This window comes from Chiloscyllium plagiosum, chromosome 11 (assembly GCF_004010195.1).
Source record: "Chiloscyllium plagiosum isolate BGI_BamShark_2017 chromosome 11, ASM401019v2, whole genome shotgun sequence".
In the NCBI taxonomy this organism is placed as follows: Eukaryota; Metazoa; Chordata; class Chondrichthyes; order Orectolobiformes; family Hemiscylliidae; genus Chiloscyllium; species Chiloscyllium plagiosum.
The window spans coordinates 81425142-81445865 of NC_057720.1; the positions used below are offsets into that span (position 1 = coordinate 81425142).

Here is a 20724-nt window from a genome sequence, read left to right on the forward strand (position 1 = left end):
TGGGGCGGGGCTAGTCTTATGGGGGTGTGGTCATGTGGCTGTGGGGCGGGGCTGGCGCCCTGGACTGTGCCCCCCCCCCCAAAATCCCCCTGGCTCACTAACCAGCCTGCAGATAGGCTCATTGCACACCTCTGCAGCAGGTGGAGCCTGAACCCAAGGTTCCCCTGATTCAGAGGTCGCACAAGAATCCTAACTGCACTCCCCCTGGAGTCACTTCAGTTGTACCATTGGAAATCTTGTTCATAAATTTCTTGGGGTGGGGGGTGGGGGGGGGGGAGTGCTATTGAAGAAATGTACTGAATTGGTCTTCATTAAGAGGTGTTCAGGGAATCTAATCATCTCGGAGGCAACATCCCCAAAGTATGAGCAGTAGGAATTCAATTTATGGAGTCATACTTTGCTAGGTGAAAATTTCCATGTTGTAACAGAAACCTCTAATAACCCCTGTGGGTGAATCCATATCTCTCTCTCTATTAGAAGGAGTCATGAGCATGACAGAGGCACAATGTACTCTGTGTGGGGGGGGGGGCTTCCATCTCCATCACACAGTGGCTCGATATCACCACCCACTGGATACGTGAAGGACATGGCTTCCAAGCTTGCAGCAGGGAGTGAAGGAACCAAGAGGAATGTGTCTTCACTAATCTGTCACAAATGCCAAGCCCCTTGACAGTACCGATAGGAGTAACCCACAGCACAGTCCTTGTGGAGACACAGCCCTGCCTTCATGCTCAGAGTACTCTCCAACATGCTATGTGGCATTATTACTGTGATCGACAGGACAAAGTTAAAAATCACACAACACCAGGTTATAGTCCAACAGGAAGCACACTAGCTTTCGACAGGACAGACTTTGAACAGATCTAGCAACTCAAAAACTGGGCTGTGGCCATAAGTTGCTGTCAGGCATCGGTATCAGCAGAATCGTGCTCTATTGCACAGCATATTCCCCAGTCTACCATTATATCAAGGCAGGTGATCAATCCTGGTTCAACATGAAGTGTGGGAGGGCATGCCAGGAGCAGGAAATACCAACCTGGCAAAAGCCAATGCATCAATGTAAAAAATCAGACTTTGGAGGGACCATCTAAGTTGATCATCTTTGGAATAGCTCTTAAAGTACTTGCTACCAGCACAGGCATGTTGACACATTTTCACCCTGTCTGTCTTTCTGCTAAACACCTGAATTATTTCTGCATCCATTGACATCTCGAGCAATGTTACACACTCTGACAAGTCCCCAAATAGCTCACTGCTTTCACAAGGGCTTCCTTCCATTTACAATTATGACAGCATTATTCAGACTTTGTATCCTTGGGAGTAAACTTGGGCCAAATCGTTTTGCCAACACACAAAACAAATGATCTGAGGAGCTTTATGGAGCACACACTTGAATTGCTGCTGTCTGCTCCACTGGGTGAGAATTCCCACAGTGAGTGTGTGGTCCGGAGATGAATCCTTACATGTCGATGGATACACAGAAACTACTGAGGGTCGGAGGCAGAGCTGGTGTTCTGGGAAGTCTGCATATGTGCAAGATGGATGCCACAAGTTCTACAGATTCTCTCAATTATCTGACTTTGTCAAATAGCAGAGGGCCTGTCATCACAGGAAAGATGAGAAGTTGTTTATGCAATGAGTTACAGTTGGAACCAGGTTCAATAATAATTTCATAAACTTAATAAAAGCTTTAGATTTGTTTTATGGCCTCCAGGAAGAGAGTGGAAAAGTGAGATTAATTAGATCGCTTTTCCAAATGAGCTAGCCTGGGTATAGTGGGTCCCAAATGGCCTCACCCGAGGGGTATGCTGTATAACTCTGAGTCTACCTGTGGCCATAAGTCCAGCAGACCCCGCAGGGAAGTGGCAGTCTCTTGGTCTGCGGTCACACTGAATCTATCAGTGTGTCCCCTGTCTCCTGACAGAGCCATGGTGGAATGTCAGGACTGCAATGTTTCTAAAGGACTGAGCTGTGACTGTCCATCCACGGGATCCAGACACCGCAAATTAGCCATCGGACTGTGGAGGAGATGAATGCTGAGAGCTGAGTGTGAGAGATCAGCAGATGTATTTAGGAGGGTTTGAATCATCAGTGGATGAGTGGATTGGGTTGAATGGTGCTGAAAGGATGTTGCTGACATGAAGAGAACAGAAGGAAATACAGTTGTCCCAGGGAATCCTGGATTTTAATCAGAGTCTGAGAGGGAACCATCAATGATAGTATCAAAGAAACAAGTTTTAGTTTTGACAGTAAGGAAGGTAAAACCAAGATAATGACTGTTGCCTCTCTCTCTTTCGTTAACGTGGAGGCCAATTATACCACCTGACACGACTGGTTCTTTCAGCTAACGTGGCAGACCAGAGATCAAACTCCCAGGCATTTGTGACCAGTGAGACTTAATATTAATCCTCTCCCACCCAGTTTACAAACTCATCGAATTTGCGGAAAGACATTCCTCGTTATTATCTCCAGGCAATAAAAACAGTTCTATACCCTACCTGGTGCGCTAGTTAAACAACCAACTGGAAAATGTTCTTTCCAGCGAAGCAATGACAATGTTTAATGACAAGTCACCCAGCACAGAATAAAGATGCATGCAAGCTGCTGTCAAGTGAACTTTCTGAAATCTTCTAAATGTGAGGTTGTTATGTTGGTGGCTTTGGCAGAGAAGGAAATCGATTAGTAAACCATTCAGAGGGACAAAGGTGGAGGATGCTTTTTGTAGGCAAGCATTAAGAGCAGATTCATCCCAGCAGAAGAATTAAGTAGCGAAGCAGAAAACTTCCTTTAGATCAATGAAGTGAACTTTGGGACTTGGCTGAAAATGTCAGTTTGGATGAACAACACTTTCTTAAGACAAGGAACTGACAAGCTGAAGGGATATGCCAAAGAGAAGTCAATGTTAGCTCTGGCGTCACAAATTGTATCATGCACAACGCGGGAAGGGCAATTTAGCTAGAGAATGTTAATTGTTCAATCTCTTACACTGGCCTCATGTGTCCTGACACCACTTGCTGCAGCACAAAGAAAAGCAGATCAGAAAGCTAGGGGTTAGATTGTGAGCCCGTATTGCTCTGTGCTGTAGCAGTAATTGGAATGTGTCTGTGACAGATATTAGAAAGGATTCTGCATTAGGATTCCTGCCCTAAACCCTATCCCGCAATGCTACCCAGAAACAGCAGATATGTCTTCATTAGGTGAGACTGGTCCCTTTCATGAAGGACCCCGTGGTCAAACACTCACTCACTTTCTCTCTCTCTCACACACACGTCAGCTACTGAGACATATTGGTAATACATGGAGAGGGAAAAATGACCCGGAAGAATTCAGGGTAGACAGTGGAAAGGTGTCTTCTCGGGCAGCATGGGGGTGGCTCACAGTGCCAGGAATTTGGATGCATTTCCAGCCTCAGACAACTGAGTGGAGTTTGCACATTGTCCCTGTGTCTGTGTGGGTTTCCTCCGACAGTCCAAGGATGTGCAGGTCAGGTAGATTAGCCATGGGAAATGCAAGGTTACAGGGATGGGGTGGGTCAAGGTAGGATGCTCTTCTGAGGGTTGGTGTGGACTCGATGGGCTGAATGACCTGCTTCTACACTGTATGGATTGTGTGTGGTGCAGGGACACTCACAATGCAGTTATGGAGGAAGTTCCAAAATTTTGACTTAGTGACATTGAAAGAACAGTGATATATTTCCAAGTCAGGATGTTGAGTGGCCTAGAAGGGAACTTGCAGATGGTGGTGTTCCCATGTATCTGCTACCCTTGTTCTTCCAGATAGTAGTGGCCATAGGTTTGGAAGGAGCTGTCAAAGGGAACTTGAGTTGTCACAGTGCCTCTTGGAAATAGAACACTGATGCTACCGTGTGCGCGTGCAGGAAAGAGTGAATGCTGAAGGTGGTAGATGTGGGGCCAATAAGGTGGGCTGCTTCAATAGGAAGTTCTTGAGTGTTGTTGGAGCTGCACCCATCCAGTCAAGTGGGGAGTATTCCATCACACTCCTGACTTGTGCCGTGTAGAAGGTGGACACAGTTTGGGGAGTCAGGAGGTGAGCTACCCACCAAGGAATTTCTAACTACTGACTAGCTCATATAACCATGGGGTTTATATGGCTTGCTCAGCTCAGTAACTAGCCAAAGGGATGTTCATTTTGAGAGTTTCAGCAAATGATAATGCTATAGAATGCCTGGGGCAGTGGTGAGATTGCCTCTTTTTGGAGACGGTCTTTGCCTTGCTTTTGTGGAGTGCAAATGTTACTGACCACTTTTCAGCCCAAGCCTGGATATTGTCCAGATCTTGTTACATTTGAACATGGATGGCTTCAGTATCTGAGTCGTCGTAAACAGTGCTGAACATTGTGCAATCATCAGCCAACATCCCCACTTCTGACCATACGATGATTAAAGATCGTTGAAGCAGCTGAAGATGGTTGGGTCTAGGACACTACCCTGAGGAACTGCTGCAGAGATGTCCTGGAGCTGAGATGACTGCCCTCCAACAACCACAACCAGCTTATGTGCCAAGTACTATTCCAACCAACAGTAATATCCCCCCTCAATTGCCATTACCAACCATAACTATCATTAACAAAACATTGTTCCTGATATAAATTAATACTAACATTGATGGACACACTGCTTTTGATAGAATTAGAGATCTGAAAATGGACAAAGTGACTGGACTGGTCGATATCAACCTTAGGAGAGATAGGTCAAGTATGGTATCCCTTTTGCCCACCCATATGTCAATACCTCAGTGCACTCTGTGGCTGTTAAGGAAAGAGGCTAAAGTTGTACCACCTTTAAGATAGAGACCAGTCAGGGCAACGTCAGCAATAGGATAGGTACTTCAGGGGACCATTTGGGATCCATGCTGTGATTACTTGGATACAGAAGGGACACTGAACAAGGCCCTAGTAAAGACACATCCCACAAAACGGATTGTCTTTTGAAGGAATCACCTAGATGCTCAATGAGGAAGGTCAAACTAGCTAAGGAGCTGGGAGCCACATTTTAGAGAAGAGTACACTAAGTGGTGATATGTTTGCTCACAGTTTATAAGAGAATGGAAATGGACTGTATTTGAGTTGACATCTTGTTTGATTGATTGGGGAGAATCTCACAAATTAAAATGGTGACTTGCAACGCTAGACCTAGGTTAGTCAAGAGGTAGTTCTTTCCCGAAGAACAGTGGATGTTCTGACACAGGCAGCCCCGCATATGCATTTGACATTAATGCATGGAAATTAAGCAAGAGCTAGTCTGTTTCTGACTGGAATAGAGGTCATTGTGTATATTGGGTACTTACTACATGGAACTAAGACACCAGAGTGAGACAAGTTTCCATCTCCATGGATGACCAGAGAATAATTGCCAGTCCTTTTCTCCCAAACTGCCCTGTACTTTCAAGTTTTCCTTTGGCTTTTCTCCCTAAAGTGTCAGATGCTGAGGGGTGACTTTATGGAGGTTTATAAAATCGTGAGGGGCCTGGACAGAGTAAATAGCCAAGGTCTTAATCCTAGAGTTGGGGAGCCCAAAATTAGAGGGCACCGTTTTAAAGTGAGAGGGGAAAGATTTAAAAGAGACCGAAGAGGTAACTTTTTCACACAGAGGGAGGTGCATGTCTGGAATTAGCTGCCAGAGGAAGTGGTGGAGGCTGGTACAATTACAACATTTAAAAGGCAACTGGATGGGTATATGAATAGGAAGGACTCAAAGGGATATGGGCCAAATGCTGGCAAATGGGACTAGGTCAGATTGGGTCAGTCTGGTCAGCATGGATGAGTTGGACTGAAGGGTCTGTTTCTGTGTTGAATGACTCTATAGTCACCTGATTTTAGCAAGGTGAAGAGTCCATATTGTCAGAGATAAGGTTTGGAATTGTTTGGTAGGCTGAGTGCACCAGAAGGTTTTAACTTGTCCATTATTGTTTGGACATTTAAACCTGCGGGAATACCAGCACGGCTTATTCCTAGAACACTAAGATTATCAGTCCAGTAAGATTACCACTATACCACCACCTCCACTGAATAAATGGTAAGTAACATGTGCGCCACATAAATACCAGGCTTCGACCTTGACATTCAATGCCATTATCACTGAATCTCCAACCATCCATCATCCTGAGGGTTACTATTGACCAGAAAACGAACTAGACCAGTCATATAAATACTGTGGCTATAAGAGCCGGTCAGAAGTTGGAATGCTGCAAAAAATAATTCACCTCCTGACTCCCCAAATCTGTCCATCATCTTTTAGGCATCAGTCAGGGGTATGATAGAATAAATTCAACTTCCTGGATGAGTGCAGTTCCAACAATACTCAAGACCCCTGACACCATTAGCAGTGTAAGCCACCACCTATCGCCCCAGTCTATTCCTACTCTAGCATCGATTATAATCGGATGGGTTTTGTGTCTGCATGTGCACACACAATTTTCTTATGGAGCCCTACTGGAGCTTTCTGACATGGAGTATGATACAACAAAACTGTCATCATCACCGCCTGAGCTTAAAGGGCTAATTAAAAATCAACTAACATAATCCTCCAAATAAAGGAACAGTAAATACTATTTTGATACAGGAGTACAGGGCTTTGCTGGGGCTTTCCAAAGGAGAGAGTGATATGCCAAATTGATCACCAAGAGTTCCGACATTGGTTTGATCAATACAAGTGTAGCTAACATAATTCACTGTCCTTTGTGTCAATTGCTTAGCCCTGTATTAGCTATTACTGTACTGCACTTGGAAGAAATCTCCCTCTGAACTTCATGGGAGAGCCAAGATGGTGCCAAAGTGTGGCGACTGTGCAAGCTCTCAGCAACCAACCTTACTCTTACATATCGTATGATCATTGTGCTATTTTAAAACTCAATTCTAAGTCTGTTAAAATTACAACGTTCTCTTGAATCTCACCTTCTCTGAAACAGTAATATTGTATTCCTCACTCTGTTCTATCACTCTGATGCACTATGTACAGTATGATCTGCCTGTACTGCACACAAAACAGAACTTTTCACTAGGTACATGCGACAATAATCAATCAAATCAACTCAAGTGCAAGAATGGCTTAGGGGAGCAAAAATCAAAATTTCAAAATGACTGAAGTGCAGAAAGCTGGGAAAGGAGTGAAGAATTTGCTTCTCCCAATTGAGGGCTCTTTACAATCAACATCTGAAGAAAGTGGAAGATATTCGAAATCTTTTTTCAGATTCAGAATTGGACGTTTTTTATTTCACATTAAGAATGTAATTTTTCCAATCTCACCATATTTTCCCAGCTCACTAACCAATGCACATGTCAGCCCAATGGAAAGACAGTGCCCACTAGTCATATGACCATGAAAAAAGATTACAGAGGTGCAGGAATATCTCTGACAATAACCTGGGACTGTGCAGTGTTGCTGCTACTGCTGTAACAACATGATCTTCCTGTCAAGGGTGAGGATAGTTTGACATTTTATTTTACTGGCCTGAACTACATGGTTGCCATCATGAGAGCTGCTCTCAGTGAAGCATCTCTGAATACTGACCCCAGTAAATGATGATCCCACTAAGTCATCTCCCAACACCCATCTGATCAATGGTGCTAATAGCACGCATTCAATCACAAGCTGACACCATGCCTTTGGACAAATGGACCAACAGGCCATCTAGCAGTCCAAAGCACGTCCCTTCCACACTGTAAGTAATTTAATCTAAAGATACTCTTCCTTTCTGTCTGTTAACATCTCTATTGTGCCTACATCACAGAATTTTCCACTACCAATCTGCTTCCTGTACTCAAGTGAAAGTATCTGGAGAAGGAAGATCAAGAAGCAACTTCCCAACTGGAATAATCTACCAATGGGAATACATTCCAGTCCTTTAACCATTTAATTATTTTAATTTGCCATAATGTTACAATTCACTGGGCTGGCATGCTGGCAATCAAACCCTGCTATTCTCACATCATTCCTCAATTTGCCTGACTTTTACATCTAGGTTGCCAGGGAGCACAGACATTTTTGAATTTAATAAGAATTGCTACCGATTACAAGTAAATACATTCTAACTATAAGTAAACAATTATGTACCATTGCCATTCAAGTCCACTAATTGAAATGCTAACTTCCCCTTATAAAACTTACCCGCTATACGCACAAAAACAGAGGCAGACAGGCAAATAAATAGGTATTATGGGCAGAGGGAAAGATGAGGAAGACAATTCTCATCCACAGGATTTGCTGAGATGATCCTTTGCTGATCAGAACACTGCTTCTTGACCTTCCTTCTCCAGATACTTTCACTTGAGTGCAGGAAGCAGATTGGTAGTGGAAAATTCTGTGATGTAGGCACAATAGAGATGTTAACTGACAGAAAGGAAGAGTATCTTTAGATTAGATGACTTACGGTGTGGAAACAGGCCCTTCGGCCCAACAAGTCCACACCGACCCGCCGAAGCGCAACCCACCCAGACCCATTCCCCTACACCTAACACTACAGGCAATTTAGCGTGGCCAATTCACCTAACCTGCACGTTTTTGGACTGTGGGAGCAAACCGCAGCACCCGGAGGAAACCCATGCAGGCACGGGGAGAATGTGCAAACTCCACACAGTCAGTCGCCTGAGGCGGGAATTGAACCTGGGTCTCTGGCACTGTGAGGCAGCAGTGCTAACCACTGTACCACCCGGATATTAACGATGTAACTACTTCGCTGCTGATATAGGGCAACTCTTATAGCATTGTGGCAGTGTCCCTACCTTTGAGCCAGAATTCCACATTGAACATGATTAATTAAAAATAATTGTACCAGGAGATACGCCACACAGTGGAAGCTATTATAGGTATAATTAAGAGACAGAGTAGAAGTTACAAGCCCCCTGATAGCAACTGTGAAGCAGTAGATTGTGTAAATACAGATTGGACAAGCATGTAGCAGCAGCCATTAATGGAGGTATTTAACTCTCACTTTGACTGGGACACGCAGGCCAGCATGTCAGAAAGGTAGTGAAATTCATGACTTTATCTGGAACCATTTCTGCAGCAGTGTCTTAGATCCAACAAGAGTCTAGATTGAGTAATGTGTTCCATTTAATTAACAGCCAAACTGTACACAAACATTTATCTAATGCTGAACTCAACCAATTTATGATAATTACAATCTAAAGGGAGACATTACAATGTAGTGATTAAAAGGGAAAAACACAAATCAATAGAGTTAAGTAGGCCTGAGACTGCCAATGAACTGAATAAATCTGATAATGAGTAAGATATTATTGATGTTAAAAAAGAACATTATACCAACTCTAAGCAGCAAGAACTCTACTCGCCAGAGAGGTCAGCCATGGACATCTGAATAGGTAAAGGTCAAAAAACCAGAAGGAAAAGTAAAGAAAAATGATTTTAAAAAAGACAGGCCTCCACACATGTGAAAAAAAAAACAAAGATCAGGAAAAGATGAAGAAACACACAGCTACAAACAGGAAACATGAGCTGAAACTTGCAACGCATATAAAAATTAACAATAAAGTTACAATGGTGGTCAGAAGTAACATGGCCCATTGAAAAAATTATTAATCCTCTTTGTGCCTGCCTACACTATTCAAAAAGGTCATGATTGATTTGATCTTGACTTCAACTCCGCTTTCCTGCCTGCTGCCCATAACATTCCTGATGAAGAGCTTATGCTCGAAACGTCGACTCTCCTGCGCCTTGGACGCTGCCGGACCAGCTATGCTTTTCCAGCACCACACCTTTTGACTCTGTTATAGTTCACGTATCTGTCTGAGGCTTGAATATGTTCCGTGACAGCCTCCTAAGATTGACAGCCCCCTGAGGGGAAATTGCTCACCCCCATCTTAAGTGGGTGACACCTTTATTCTGAAACTATGTCTCCTTGTTCGAGATCCCACATCAGTGGAAATATTGTTTCCCTGTCAAACCCACTCAGAATCTTAAATGCTGCAATGAGATCACTTCTTCATCCCAGGAATGAACCTTCTTTGAACAACTTTGTGCAAATATATCCCTCCTTAAATAATACCAAAACTGTGTATAATGTTCTGGGTGTGGATCTCACCAACACCCAGTACAGTTCTTATAATGCTTCCTTACTTTTACAAAGCAAATTCCTTACAATAAATACCTTCATTTCATTTGCCTTCCTAATTACTTGCTGTACTTGTATACTAATTCATATAGAACACCCGGGTCTCTGGTGCACTGTAGAATTCTGTGATTTCTCTCCATCTGAACAACATTCTTCTTAGCAAACTTGTTAATCTACATTTTCCCACATTGTGCTTCACCTGCTAAATGTGTCCCCTCATTTAACCTGTTTATATAATTTTATAGACAGTGTGCGCTCCTCACAACTTTGCTTTTCCATCTCGCTCTGTATCATCAGCAAACAGAAAATGGTGGATTTGGAGGATAATCACTAGGTGTTAGTATTTACAACAAAGAGGCACTAAAATGCCAAAAATCCCTAGGAAATTAATATCAAATGAGACAGGCACTCACCAAAATCAACATTAAGTAAAAACACAGCAATAAAGGACATGATGTCATTGAAGAGTAAAAATTCCCCAAGGTCAGATGGTTTTAAAGGAAATGTCTGTTAATGCCAAATTCTAATCTGCTGAAGCTCTCATAAACCAGGATATGAAAAACTCCAGTATTTAAAAGAGGGGAAAACTAGGAAATGATATGCTAGTCAGTCTAGCATGTGTTGACAGAAAATTACTAGAGTCTGTAATTAAGGATAAAGTGATTGAGTACCTTGAAAGTGTTCAACCTATTAGAAAGAGCCAACATGGGAATTGTATTGGACAGTTCATTCTCAATCAGAGAAAGGTTTTTGAAGGCAGGACTAAAGTAATGCACAGGGAATATCTGTAAATGTACTCATATGGATTTCCAGACAGCTCTCATTACAGACTGCTAGCTAAAGGTCTAACCCATGGACCTGAAAGCAAACTATTTACAGTACCTGCTTAGGAAATCAGCTGACTGGTCAGAGGATAGGGAGAATGGGGAAGTATTGTAACTGATTAAATGCGATCCTGCAAGATGAGTGTTGGGGTCTCAACAATTCACTGTAGTTATTCATAGCCACATGTCCAAATTTGCTGATGATATGAAGATCCAAACATTACATAAATTAGATATTGAATGAATAGGTAAAACTGTGGCAAATGGATTTCAGTACAGGTAACTATGAAGGCACATATTATGGATACAGATGGGTTAGCATATTTCCTACTGATGAAAAGCTGGAAACAGTAGATGTTTAAAGGAACATTAGTGTGTGTGTACTTGGTTCATTAAAATGTCATGAATACTGAAAGTAAACAATGGTTAGCATTTTTCTAACTACCTAGATAACTATAATACAAGGGATTAAAAGTGTTTTGCAATATCCAAGGCTCTAGTTAGACACAACTAGAGAACAGAGAGGGAGCCTGAGAAATTGCCTTGGAGAAGTGCATTGTCAATTCATCAAAACGAAACTTGGAATGCAACTATAACTTAAGAGGAGATATTGCATAAACTAAGATTGTGATTGCTTGAGGTTTAGAAGGTTAAGAGGTGACTTGGTCAAAATCTTTAAGATATTAAGAGGGCAGATAGATTGGATAGAAACTTCATACGCTGTTTAAACGTATAGAACTGAGGAGGGCAGGGGGGCACAATCAGAAAATTGAATCCAGACCTTCAGGACTGAAATTAGGAAGATTTATTTTACAAGTTTGGCACTCTTTCACAAGCAGCAATTGATGCTAAAATTGCCAATAACTTTGATTAACAAAAATATACCAATCCTTGTTTTAACATGAAAGAAAACTAAAGGGCATGGTTTTAAGATGAGAGGGGAGAGATACAAAAGGGTCCAGAGGGGCGATTTTGTCACACAGAGGGTGGTTAGTGTCTGGAATGGGCTGCCAGAGATATTGGTGGAGGAGAGTACAATTTTTGCCATTTAAGATACATTTACACAGGTACATGGATAGGATAGGTATGGAGGGATATGGTCCAAATGCAGGCAAATGGGACTAGCTTAATTGTGAAAACTGGACAGCATGGACAGGTTGGGCTGAAGGGCCTAATTCCATGCTGTAGAAAAAAAAGGGATAAAGGTATACGAGTTAGGCTGCACATCAGGCATGATCTAACGGAATAGCAAAACAAGCTCAAATGGTCTATTCTTGATCCTATGTTTTTCAGCATTGCTCCCTCTAAATGACGTTTTGTTTACAATTTTAATTCAATTCCTGTTGATGAAAGTTACAATTGAATCTGCTCTTTTAGGCAATGCATTCTAGATTATAAACAACTTACTGTAAAATTCCATTTAATTCACCTGGTTCCTTTGCTATTGATCTGAAATTTCTTTCCTGTTTACCTACCTAGCAGTCAGGAGAAACAATTTCTTGTTGCTTACTCTTAACAAAATCCATTGTAATTTTTAACATCTCTAAATCTCCTTGTAACCCTTTCTGCCCTAAGAATAAACCAGCTAATGTGATTCCTGTGCTTACAAGAGAGTAATAAAACAATCGCAGGGGACTTTAGGAGTTAGGTAAGAACTTTAATTTATACAAATGCATGCACTGAAAGTAGCATTGCTGATTACCAAGACTAAAACTGGGGGGGGGGGGGGCGCGAAGAGGAATCAAAGCACTAGATATTAAGATATTATTAAACTGGAGTGGGTTCAGAAGAGACTTACCAGAATATTGCCAGGAATGCAGGGTTTGAGTTCTAAGGAGAGGCTGAATAGGTTGGGGCATTTTTCACTGGAGCGTAGCAGTTTGAGTGATGACCTTTAGAAATTTATAAAATCATGAGGGGTATAAATAAAGTGAATGGCAGGGGTCTTTTCCCTCGGGTGGGGGATTTCAAGACTAGGGGACATATTTTAAGATGAGAGGAGCAAGATTTTTAAAAGTTATGGGGGCAATTTTTCCCCCCACAAAGTGTGGTTTGTGTGTGGAATGAGCTTCCAGAGGAAGTGGTGGATGCAGGTACAGTTACAGCATTTAAGACATCGGATAGGCTCATGAATAAGAAATGTTTGGAGGGACATGGGCCTAGGGCAAGCAGGTGGGACTCCTTTGGTTTGGGATTATGTTTGGCGTGGACTGGTGAGATCGAAAGGTTTGTTTCCGTGCTGCATGACTGTACACTGTTTAATTCTACAGGGATAGAACTGAAAAATAGAAAATATGTCAAACTTCTGTAAAACCTTGGTTGCAATATCTTTGTGAGTATTAACAAATCGCATTTCTGTTACAAAAAGGGTGCAGAAGTATGGATAAGGTGCAGAAAAGATTTACACGGTTGATACCAGAACAGAGAGGTTACAATCCTTGAAAAACATTGAACAAGGTGGAGATTTTATTCTTAAAAGAGCAGTGACATGTTCAAAGTCTTCGGTTATGAAGAGGTTTGATAGAATAAATGCAAAAAAGAAACCTCTATTTGTGGAGTCGACCTAAACTAGGTAACAAATATAAGACGGTTAGCAATAAATCCAACAGGGAATTCAAGAAAAACTTATTTTAACCCAGAGAATGGTTAGAATGTGGAATTTACTGCCACCAAGAGTGATTGAATGGAAAAATAAGGACAAGAAAGGAAAATCATGATATATTAATGGAAGTGGAAAAAGAGTAGTGGGACAGAGCTAATACAGAAATAAAACACTAGCGTGGACTGTGGCCTGTTCAGTGCAGTACATGCTACATAATTCAATGTAATATCTACTTTGTCAATTAGAGAATAAATACCAGCAACACCCACAAGCTGTAAATAAATTACAATGAGGTATTATACAATTTGGTTTCCAGGCAAACTGCGCCAAATGGACTCTCTGTGAGGCAAGAGTGAACTCAGCCAATTTAGACATCAGAAGGACACAAGAGCAGCACTTTCTAAATGATGTAAAACTATAAATAATGGAGCACCAGAGAGATACAGAAGGCAGATATCAGATCTTTAAAATGTCACAAATAGGTATAGAAAATAATCCAAACGGCACATAGAGTGCTGACCTTTATATTGAGAGAACTGCAATTTAAAGATTTGGAAGACAAGCAACAATTGTACAAAACTCTCGTTAGATGATACCTGGGAGTACAGTGTTCAATTCTGAACCTGGAGGAGGACATACAAACCTTGGGGGAAGTGCATTTACCAAAATAATAGCTGGAGTTCAAGGGTTAAAATAATGAACAGAAACCAGGGTTGTATTCTCTGAAATTAGATTACAAGTTGATTTGATCAAAGTGTTCAAGATACCAAGAGGAATAATTATTTAATAAAAAGAAACCACTTTCACTGATTGGGGAAGTCTAGACTACAGGACACAGTCTACACACCACAATACCAGATCCGGGCATGAAATTAGCAAACACCTTTCCACTGAAATGGCAGTAAAAGTTATGAACACGCGACCACAAACTACAACCAAAGCTGGGTCAGCTTTGTTTAGCAGAAAACACTCAGGGGTTTGTGCAGCTCTAGATCTATGTTGAAGGAAGTGGGACGTGATCTCCACAAGAACAGATCTGAGGCCAAATGTTCTACTCCTGTTCTTAATCCCAGTTTCTTCACATCATTCAAGTCTCTCAGTTCAGTACAATTCTAATAAAATCTGTGCTGCATACAGTTGACATAGTGTGACACGCGCCGCTGAAAGCGTTATCACAATTTTAAGAAATTTCACATAGCTACTGGACAGCCTGACTTTCCAGTGCAGCCTGAAATTTACAAGCAGTTGCAATTCCTTGTACTGATCTCTGTGCCTGAACATCTGTTTGGGACAAGGTGGTACACTATTGTCTATTTACAGTAACAGCCTCGGGGACTGACCAGATTGTTAGGCACCCTTTACAACCCTGCTACAACCAGCAGCACTGTCCAAACAGCACTGTGGGAGATCTAAAAATGCTTCTGAAAATATGTAGAAATCCTATTCCCTAGACTGAAAATTGGAAAAGATCTTATTTTCAGATGGCTTTAGCGCTGTTTTTGTTACTTACTGAGTTGTTTCCACTTTTGTGGTTCGTCTTAGGCCAGTTATAAATAGGAATGTGTCTATAGAACTTGGAGCCACACTTGGAAACTCGCTCGAAGCGTCAGCTGGCAGAGGAAGCACACTCCAGTTTCAAAGCTTTATAGCCAAGCCCCACACACTATTACACAAGTGCAATTATGTATAAAGTGAGCCTTGGAATGTGAAAGAAAACTATTGTGTCATTCCGCATCATTTAGCTCCACAACAGCCACGTCAAAGACAATGTCGAAGGATGAGACACAGAGACTGAAATTACATGACATTAACCAGTCTCTGCTCATCTCTAGCATCAAGATAAACCATGGCACCGTGCAAGGTTTCTGCACTCTGAGAGCACCTCAATAAAGAGCTATCAGGAGAAGAATAAATACCTCCCTTTGATCAAGTCCAAAGGTGCAGCCAACATTCAGAAAAAGAGTACAGTATAACCAACATTTGGCACTTGTCGCCCGCACACAGTGTGAGAACTCCCTGAGGGAAAGTGGCAAAGGAGTAGATTTTTATTTTTCTACTGTGGTTAAACAAGAGCAGAAGTGAGCTAAGTGAAGAAATTAGGAGATTATCAAGAGCCCTTAGAATGACTTTATGCAACATTTAAGAGGCATTTGGATGGGTATATGAATAGGAAGGGTTTGGAGGGATATGGGCCGGGTGCTGGCAGGTGAGACTAGATTGGGTTGGGATATCTGGGTCGGCATGGACTGGTTGGACTGAAGGGTCTGTTTCCATGCTGTACATCTCTATGACTATTTATTGTGAGAGAGACAAGTATGCCCTGCATTGGGAGGCAACCTGACTCTTCCCTGGGAGTGATGGGAAGATTGGGAGAGTGCAGGGGAATGGGAGAGAAATGAAGGCTTCTAAAAGAAAATCAACTCTTTTGATTTGGTCACACGGGCTACTTTATTTTACATCCTACTGCCCCACCATTACTCAAGTGACTGGAAGCAGCTGCCTGAGTAATGTGTCACCTAGAGGTGATATCCATAGGAAACTCAGCCTTACAGAAAATTAAACTTTGGAGAAATAGCAATAAGTAAATATCTGCTGCTCAAATGTGAAAAATGGGTCCTGCCATTCCAGAAAAACGTTGATTCTCCTGCTCCTCAGGTGCTGTCTGACCTGCTGTGCTTTTCGAGCACCCCACTCTCGACTCTGATCTCTAGCATCTGCAGTCCTCACTTTCTCCTAGCCCAGAAAATGGTCAAGTGCAGAGCACTCTCTAGGATATTCAAGGGACGCTGTTAAAGGAGAATCACAAAGACATTTTGTAAGATAGAAATATAAACAAAATATCCTTTACAAACATTTGGACTACATGAGTATATGCAGCAAACCTTTCATTAACTGGCACCTATGGGACCAAGAGTGTTCCAATTGATCAAATATTCAGGATATGCATAACCACTGTAAACTCTGACCAAGTGAAATTTTAAGACATTAACATCCCTCAGAAAATCTATGTCAAAACATCAACAGATGTAAATCAATGTAAAAACACAGTAAATAACAAACATAATACAGATGGTATACACATCACTGTTATACTTTAATTACAGCATAAACAGTCAGACATTGTGGTATGAGGTACATCATTTTGGCCGGTTCATTAAGACTGCTGATTGATAAGGTGCTGGTTAAAACAAAGTTTGCTCTATTGTACCAAGTGCATATAATGTTATAGTTTAAAAAAACATACTGCTTGCCTCTTCCAAACCCATCAAATAGCTTAAAATGATGCCCCCCTCAAGTCACTGTTTTGAAGATTTTGATGTTGTATGTTATACAGCAGACTGCAAATAATCCTTCAGTCATTTGAATTTGTTACAGCCCCTCATCACAAGTTTGGATAAATGTACAATTCTTGCAAGCAGACCCCGGCTGATGCTTTATATGGAAATAGGGAATAGTAAAACTTGAAAGAAACACACAGCAAACATTCAATTACAAGTAGAAAGGCAAAATACTGTGGATAAATGAGAAAATGTCAGAAATCCTAGGTGGCAGGATACTTCTTACACTTCTCAATTTAAACTTAATTACAAGTGGTCACTTACAGCTCAAGTGAAGTGTCAGGGTGGGGTCATAAATGCAATAGCACTCTATGAAGCTTTGCACAGCTCACTGGCCAAGCTATCACAGAGTAACCACTTGGGTAAAGTTGGTAGGATCATGGAGTCTCACCCTGGTGACAGTGTCAATGAGAAGGGGGAGTAGGCAGAATAGCAGAGGGGCAAGTTCCTCCCTCATCCCAACAGGACTGACTTGTATTTATTCAGTCCCTTTCACCACTTCAGAATGGCTCAAAGCATTCCACTGCCAATGAAGGACTTCTGACATGTAGCTGCTACAGTAACATGGTAGTAATGTATAACCCATCCACAAACAGAACACCCATTTCAAGAAGAGAACCTCTGCGATGTGATATTTGTTGTCCAAGGCTGTTTACCCTGTTCCCACAACTGGGATCACTCATGCTGAAAGTGTCAAAAAAAAGAAAGCAGCGGTGCTACCACATGGCACGCTGGATACCAGACATCTGGTTGTGGTCAGCGAGATGGCGGAACACGATCCGGCTGAGGCGCCATCTACGCTTGACGCCCCGCGGCCGAGAGGTGAGGACACAGCGATTGCGGATCCGAACTGGGCAACTGTCTCTTGGTAGGCTAGCGATCTCCTGGTCAGCAATCTCCTGCATGAAAACAATACTGTGGTGAGGAAAGAGCACAGTACTTTGACTGTGATTTCAAACATGACCAGTTCACAGGGCTATAGTCAGCCTGCAAGGTTTGCATTCAAATAAAACTTCACCCCCGCCATGGCTTTATTCCCCATTTCTCCATACCTTCCTCAACCTCAAATCTCTGTGCTCCTCTAATTCTGGTCTTATCGCCCTCCTTAGGCACAGAATTAGGCAGAATACTTAAACTGAACCTGAACAATGTTTTATGCAAGTTTACCATTACCTCCTTGCTTTAATGTGCCATTACTTAGAAAACCAAGGATTCTGGATGCCATTTTAAACAGTATAAAAACCTATGTTCCCCTTTACATTGCTACTTCTTACTGAGCACGGGAATCACGTCTTGCTTCCAGAAATTTCATTCCCGTGTTCCCATTGTTTCATTCCTGAAGAAGGGCCTGTGCCCGAAACGTCGAATCTCCTGTTCCCTGGATGCTGCCTGACCTGCTGTGCTGTTCCAGCAATAAAGTTTCAACAATTAGGGTTTGAACCTATGAAGGAGGTGCATCCAGACATTAATCCTCAGTGACCAGCCTGTACTTGTGATGTTACGCCACCTTGTTCTTGACCCAACCCATCAAACAGAAGAATTCAGGACTACGTTTGTGGTGTTGGTATTTTACATACAACTGGAAAAATTACAGATGGGTTCTTTACCTGAATTGGGGAAAGCAGTTTTTATAAACAGGCCCTTCACACCAACCCACATATGCATCATCTTCTGCAGACTGGCCTGAAGCACTGTCACCAGCTCCGAAACACTGGCCTGATTCTGTATTGCCAGCTCCTGCAGACAATAAAATTGAGGTCTTTCCTGTTCCCGATGTCTTTCCTGTTGAGGTTCTTTCATTGTTTTGAATATTTTAATGCTGAATATTGTACAGCAGACTGCAAATTATCCTTCAATCATTTGTATCTGTACATTCGCTCAAAACGTTGCTGTAGCTTTGGGTGAATAGTTTAAAACTGTATTCAATCTTAATTTGGTGAATACTGACCTCTTCTGGCTTTATTCAGTTACTGCCTGCATGCCACATGTGAACAAAACAGGAGAACATAGATTCCACCAACACCTCCCAACCTCGCCATTTCAAGATGTCAGCCAGTGTCTCCCACCTATAATGAACTCATCTGATCACAGAAGCTGGTGGAAGGTGCTGTACGGAAGGCAGGTATCCTTTGATGCTCCGCAGCACCAATTGCTAAGATGATCAGAACATGCCTTTCCAACGCTTTGTGGCTATCTCAGTAATTCGAACATTGTGATGGTTTTGTGCACATGTTTACACTCGATGATTGAAAGATGCAGTAAAACAAAGAACTGACAATTACATCCATCTGTATTAACAATCTGTGATGCTCTTACTACACTGGCTCAAACTTGCTTGTTCCCCTAATCAGCACGATCCCCTAATAAGCAGTAATAATCCAAATTTGGAAAGAACTTTGAGACTGCAAGTAGACAAGTTATGTCCACTCGAACAACAATGCTTCTTTCACTAGCAACCCCCAACCCTGTCAACTATAACAGAGGGGGCAATGGGATCTTGGGTATCTGCAAATCACACCCATCCTGGATTCTACAAGTACATTAGGAGCAAGAGAGCAACTTGAGAGAGAGTAGGACCCCTTAAAGATCATCTTTGCACTGCACCTCAGGAGATGGGTGAGATATTAAATGAATATTTTACATAAGTTTTTAACTGTTAAGAAATGGAGGATAGAGAACTCAGGAAAATAAATATTAATCTTTTGAAAACAGAAGAGGAAGTGCTAGAGGTCTTAGAAAACATAAAGGTTGATAGATCTTGAAGACCTGATCAAGTGTATCCCAGGACATTATGGGGCCCCTTGCAGAAATAGTTGTATAATCTATAAACATGGACAAAGTACCAGAGGACTGGTAATATTGTGCTATTGTTTAAGAAAGGCTGTAAGAAGCAGCCTGGAAAGTATAGACCTGTGAGTCTGTTAGACGATAAATTCATATTCATTCATTGTAAGTGAGTCAGAATCCTGGAACTCACTACCAAACACTGTTGTAGAAGCTGCATCAGTGCAAGGAGAGCAGTGGCTTAAGGAGAAGGTGCACTGTTGCCTTCTCAGGATACCAATAAAATCTCAGGTGGTCAACAAAACCTTGAATTTCAGTACACAAGATGGAAAAGCTTTATACGCCCACTGCAAAGCACATGACATGACTCTATATTATCTAAAGCACTGTCACATTAATTTCCTCAATTGTATGATTGGCATTATTGCATTCACCACCCAAAATCAAAGCACAGTCTAAACTCCCAGTACTGAAGTGGGGGGGGGGGGGGCTTAGTCCGCAAAGCAGAACACGATCTCAATACTGAATTCAGCCTGCTGCAGCTGTCCACACCTGCAGTTCCTTCGGCAAGATAGTGTTTTTCCGTATCGCATTAAGTCGCCGTCTTTCATCTGCGTACTCAAAGGCCATTTTCCTCCTTTTCACATCTCGCAGCATTCGCCAGTCGACATAGTAATTACGAACTTGCCCCACATTCCCTCCTGGTATCCACGTCAACAGCTGCAAGAGGCAAAATGCAAGCATGTAAAATAAATATACATCTTACAAGCATTACATATTCTGGAAGAACAGAAAGCATAATTGAGTAACACTGAGAACTCCTGCATATGTACCATCTCCTCAAATGCACAGAATGCCTCAGTCTTCATAGCACATGGTGAAGTGAGGAAAGCCAGTGCTCAGCAAACTCCCAAATCAAGTTGTTTTTAGCCAGCACAACACCACTGTATAATGTGATGTGGGTATCACTGGCCAGCATTTATTGCATGCCCCTAACAACTTGGGGTGGTGGTGAACCACCTTCTTGAGCTACTATAGTCCATGGGGTGCTGATGCACCTACAATGCTGTTAGAGAAAGTTTTTTTTG

The 20724-nt window shown here is 42.0% G+C and overlaps 1 protein-coding gene across 1 annotated transcript; it reads right to left on the bottom strand.

Moving 5' to 3' along the window:
- Nucleotides 1-16589: 16589 nt before the first annotated feature.
- Nucleotides 16590-20395, bottom strand: mrps14 (mitochondrial ribosomal protein S14). Its single transcript, XM_043699930.1, has 2 exons — nucleotides 20189-20395; nucleotides 16590-17751 (listed from the first exon to the last, which is right to left on the bottom strand). The coding sequence occupies exons 1-2, from the start codon at nucleotides 20378-20380 to the stop codon at nucleotides 17569-17571; spliced, it is 375 nt and encodes a 124-aa protein (XP_043555865.1). The 5' UTR covers nucleotides 20381-20395; the 3' UTR covers nucleotides 16590-17568.
- Between the last annotated feature and the right edge of the window lie 329 nt (nucleotides 20396-20724).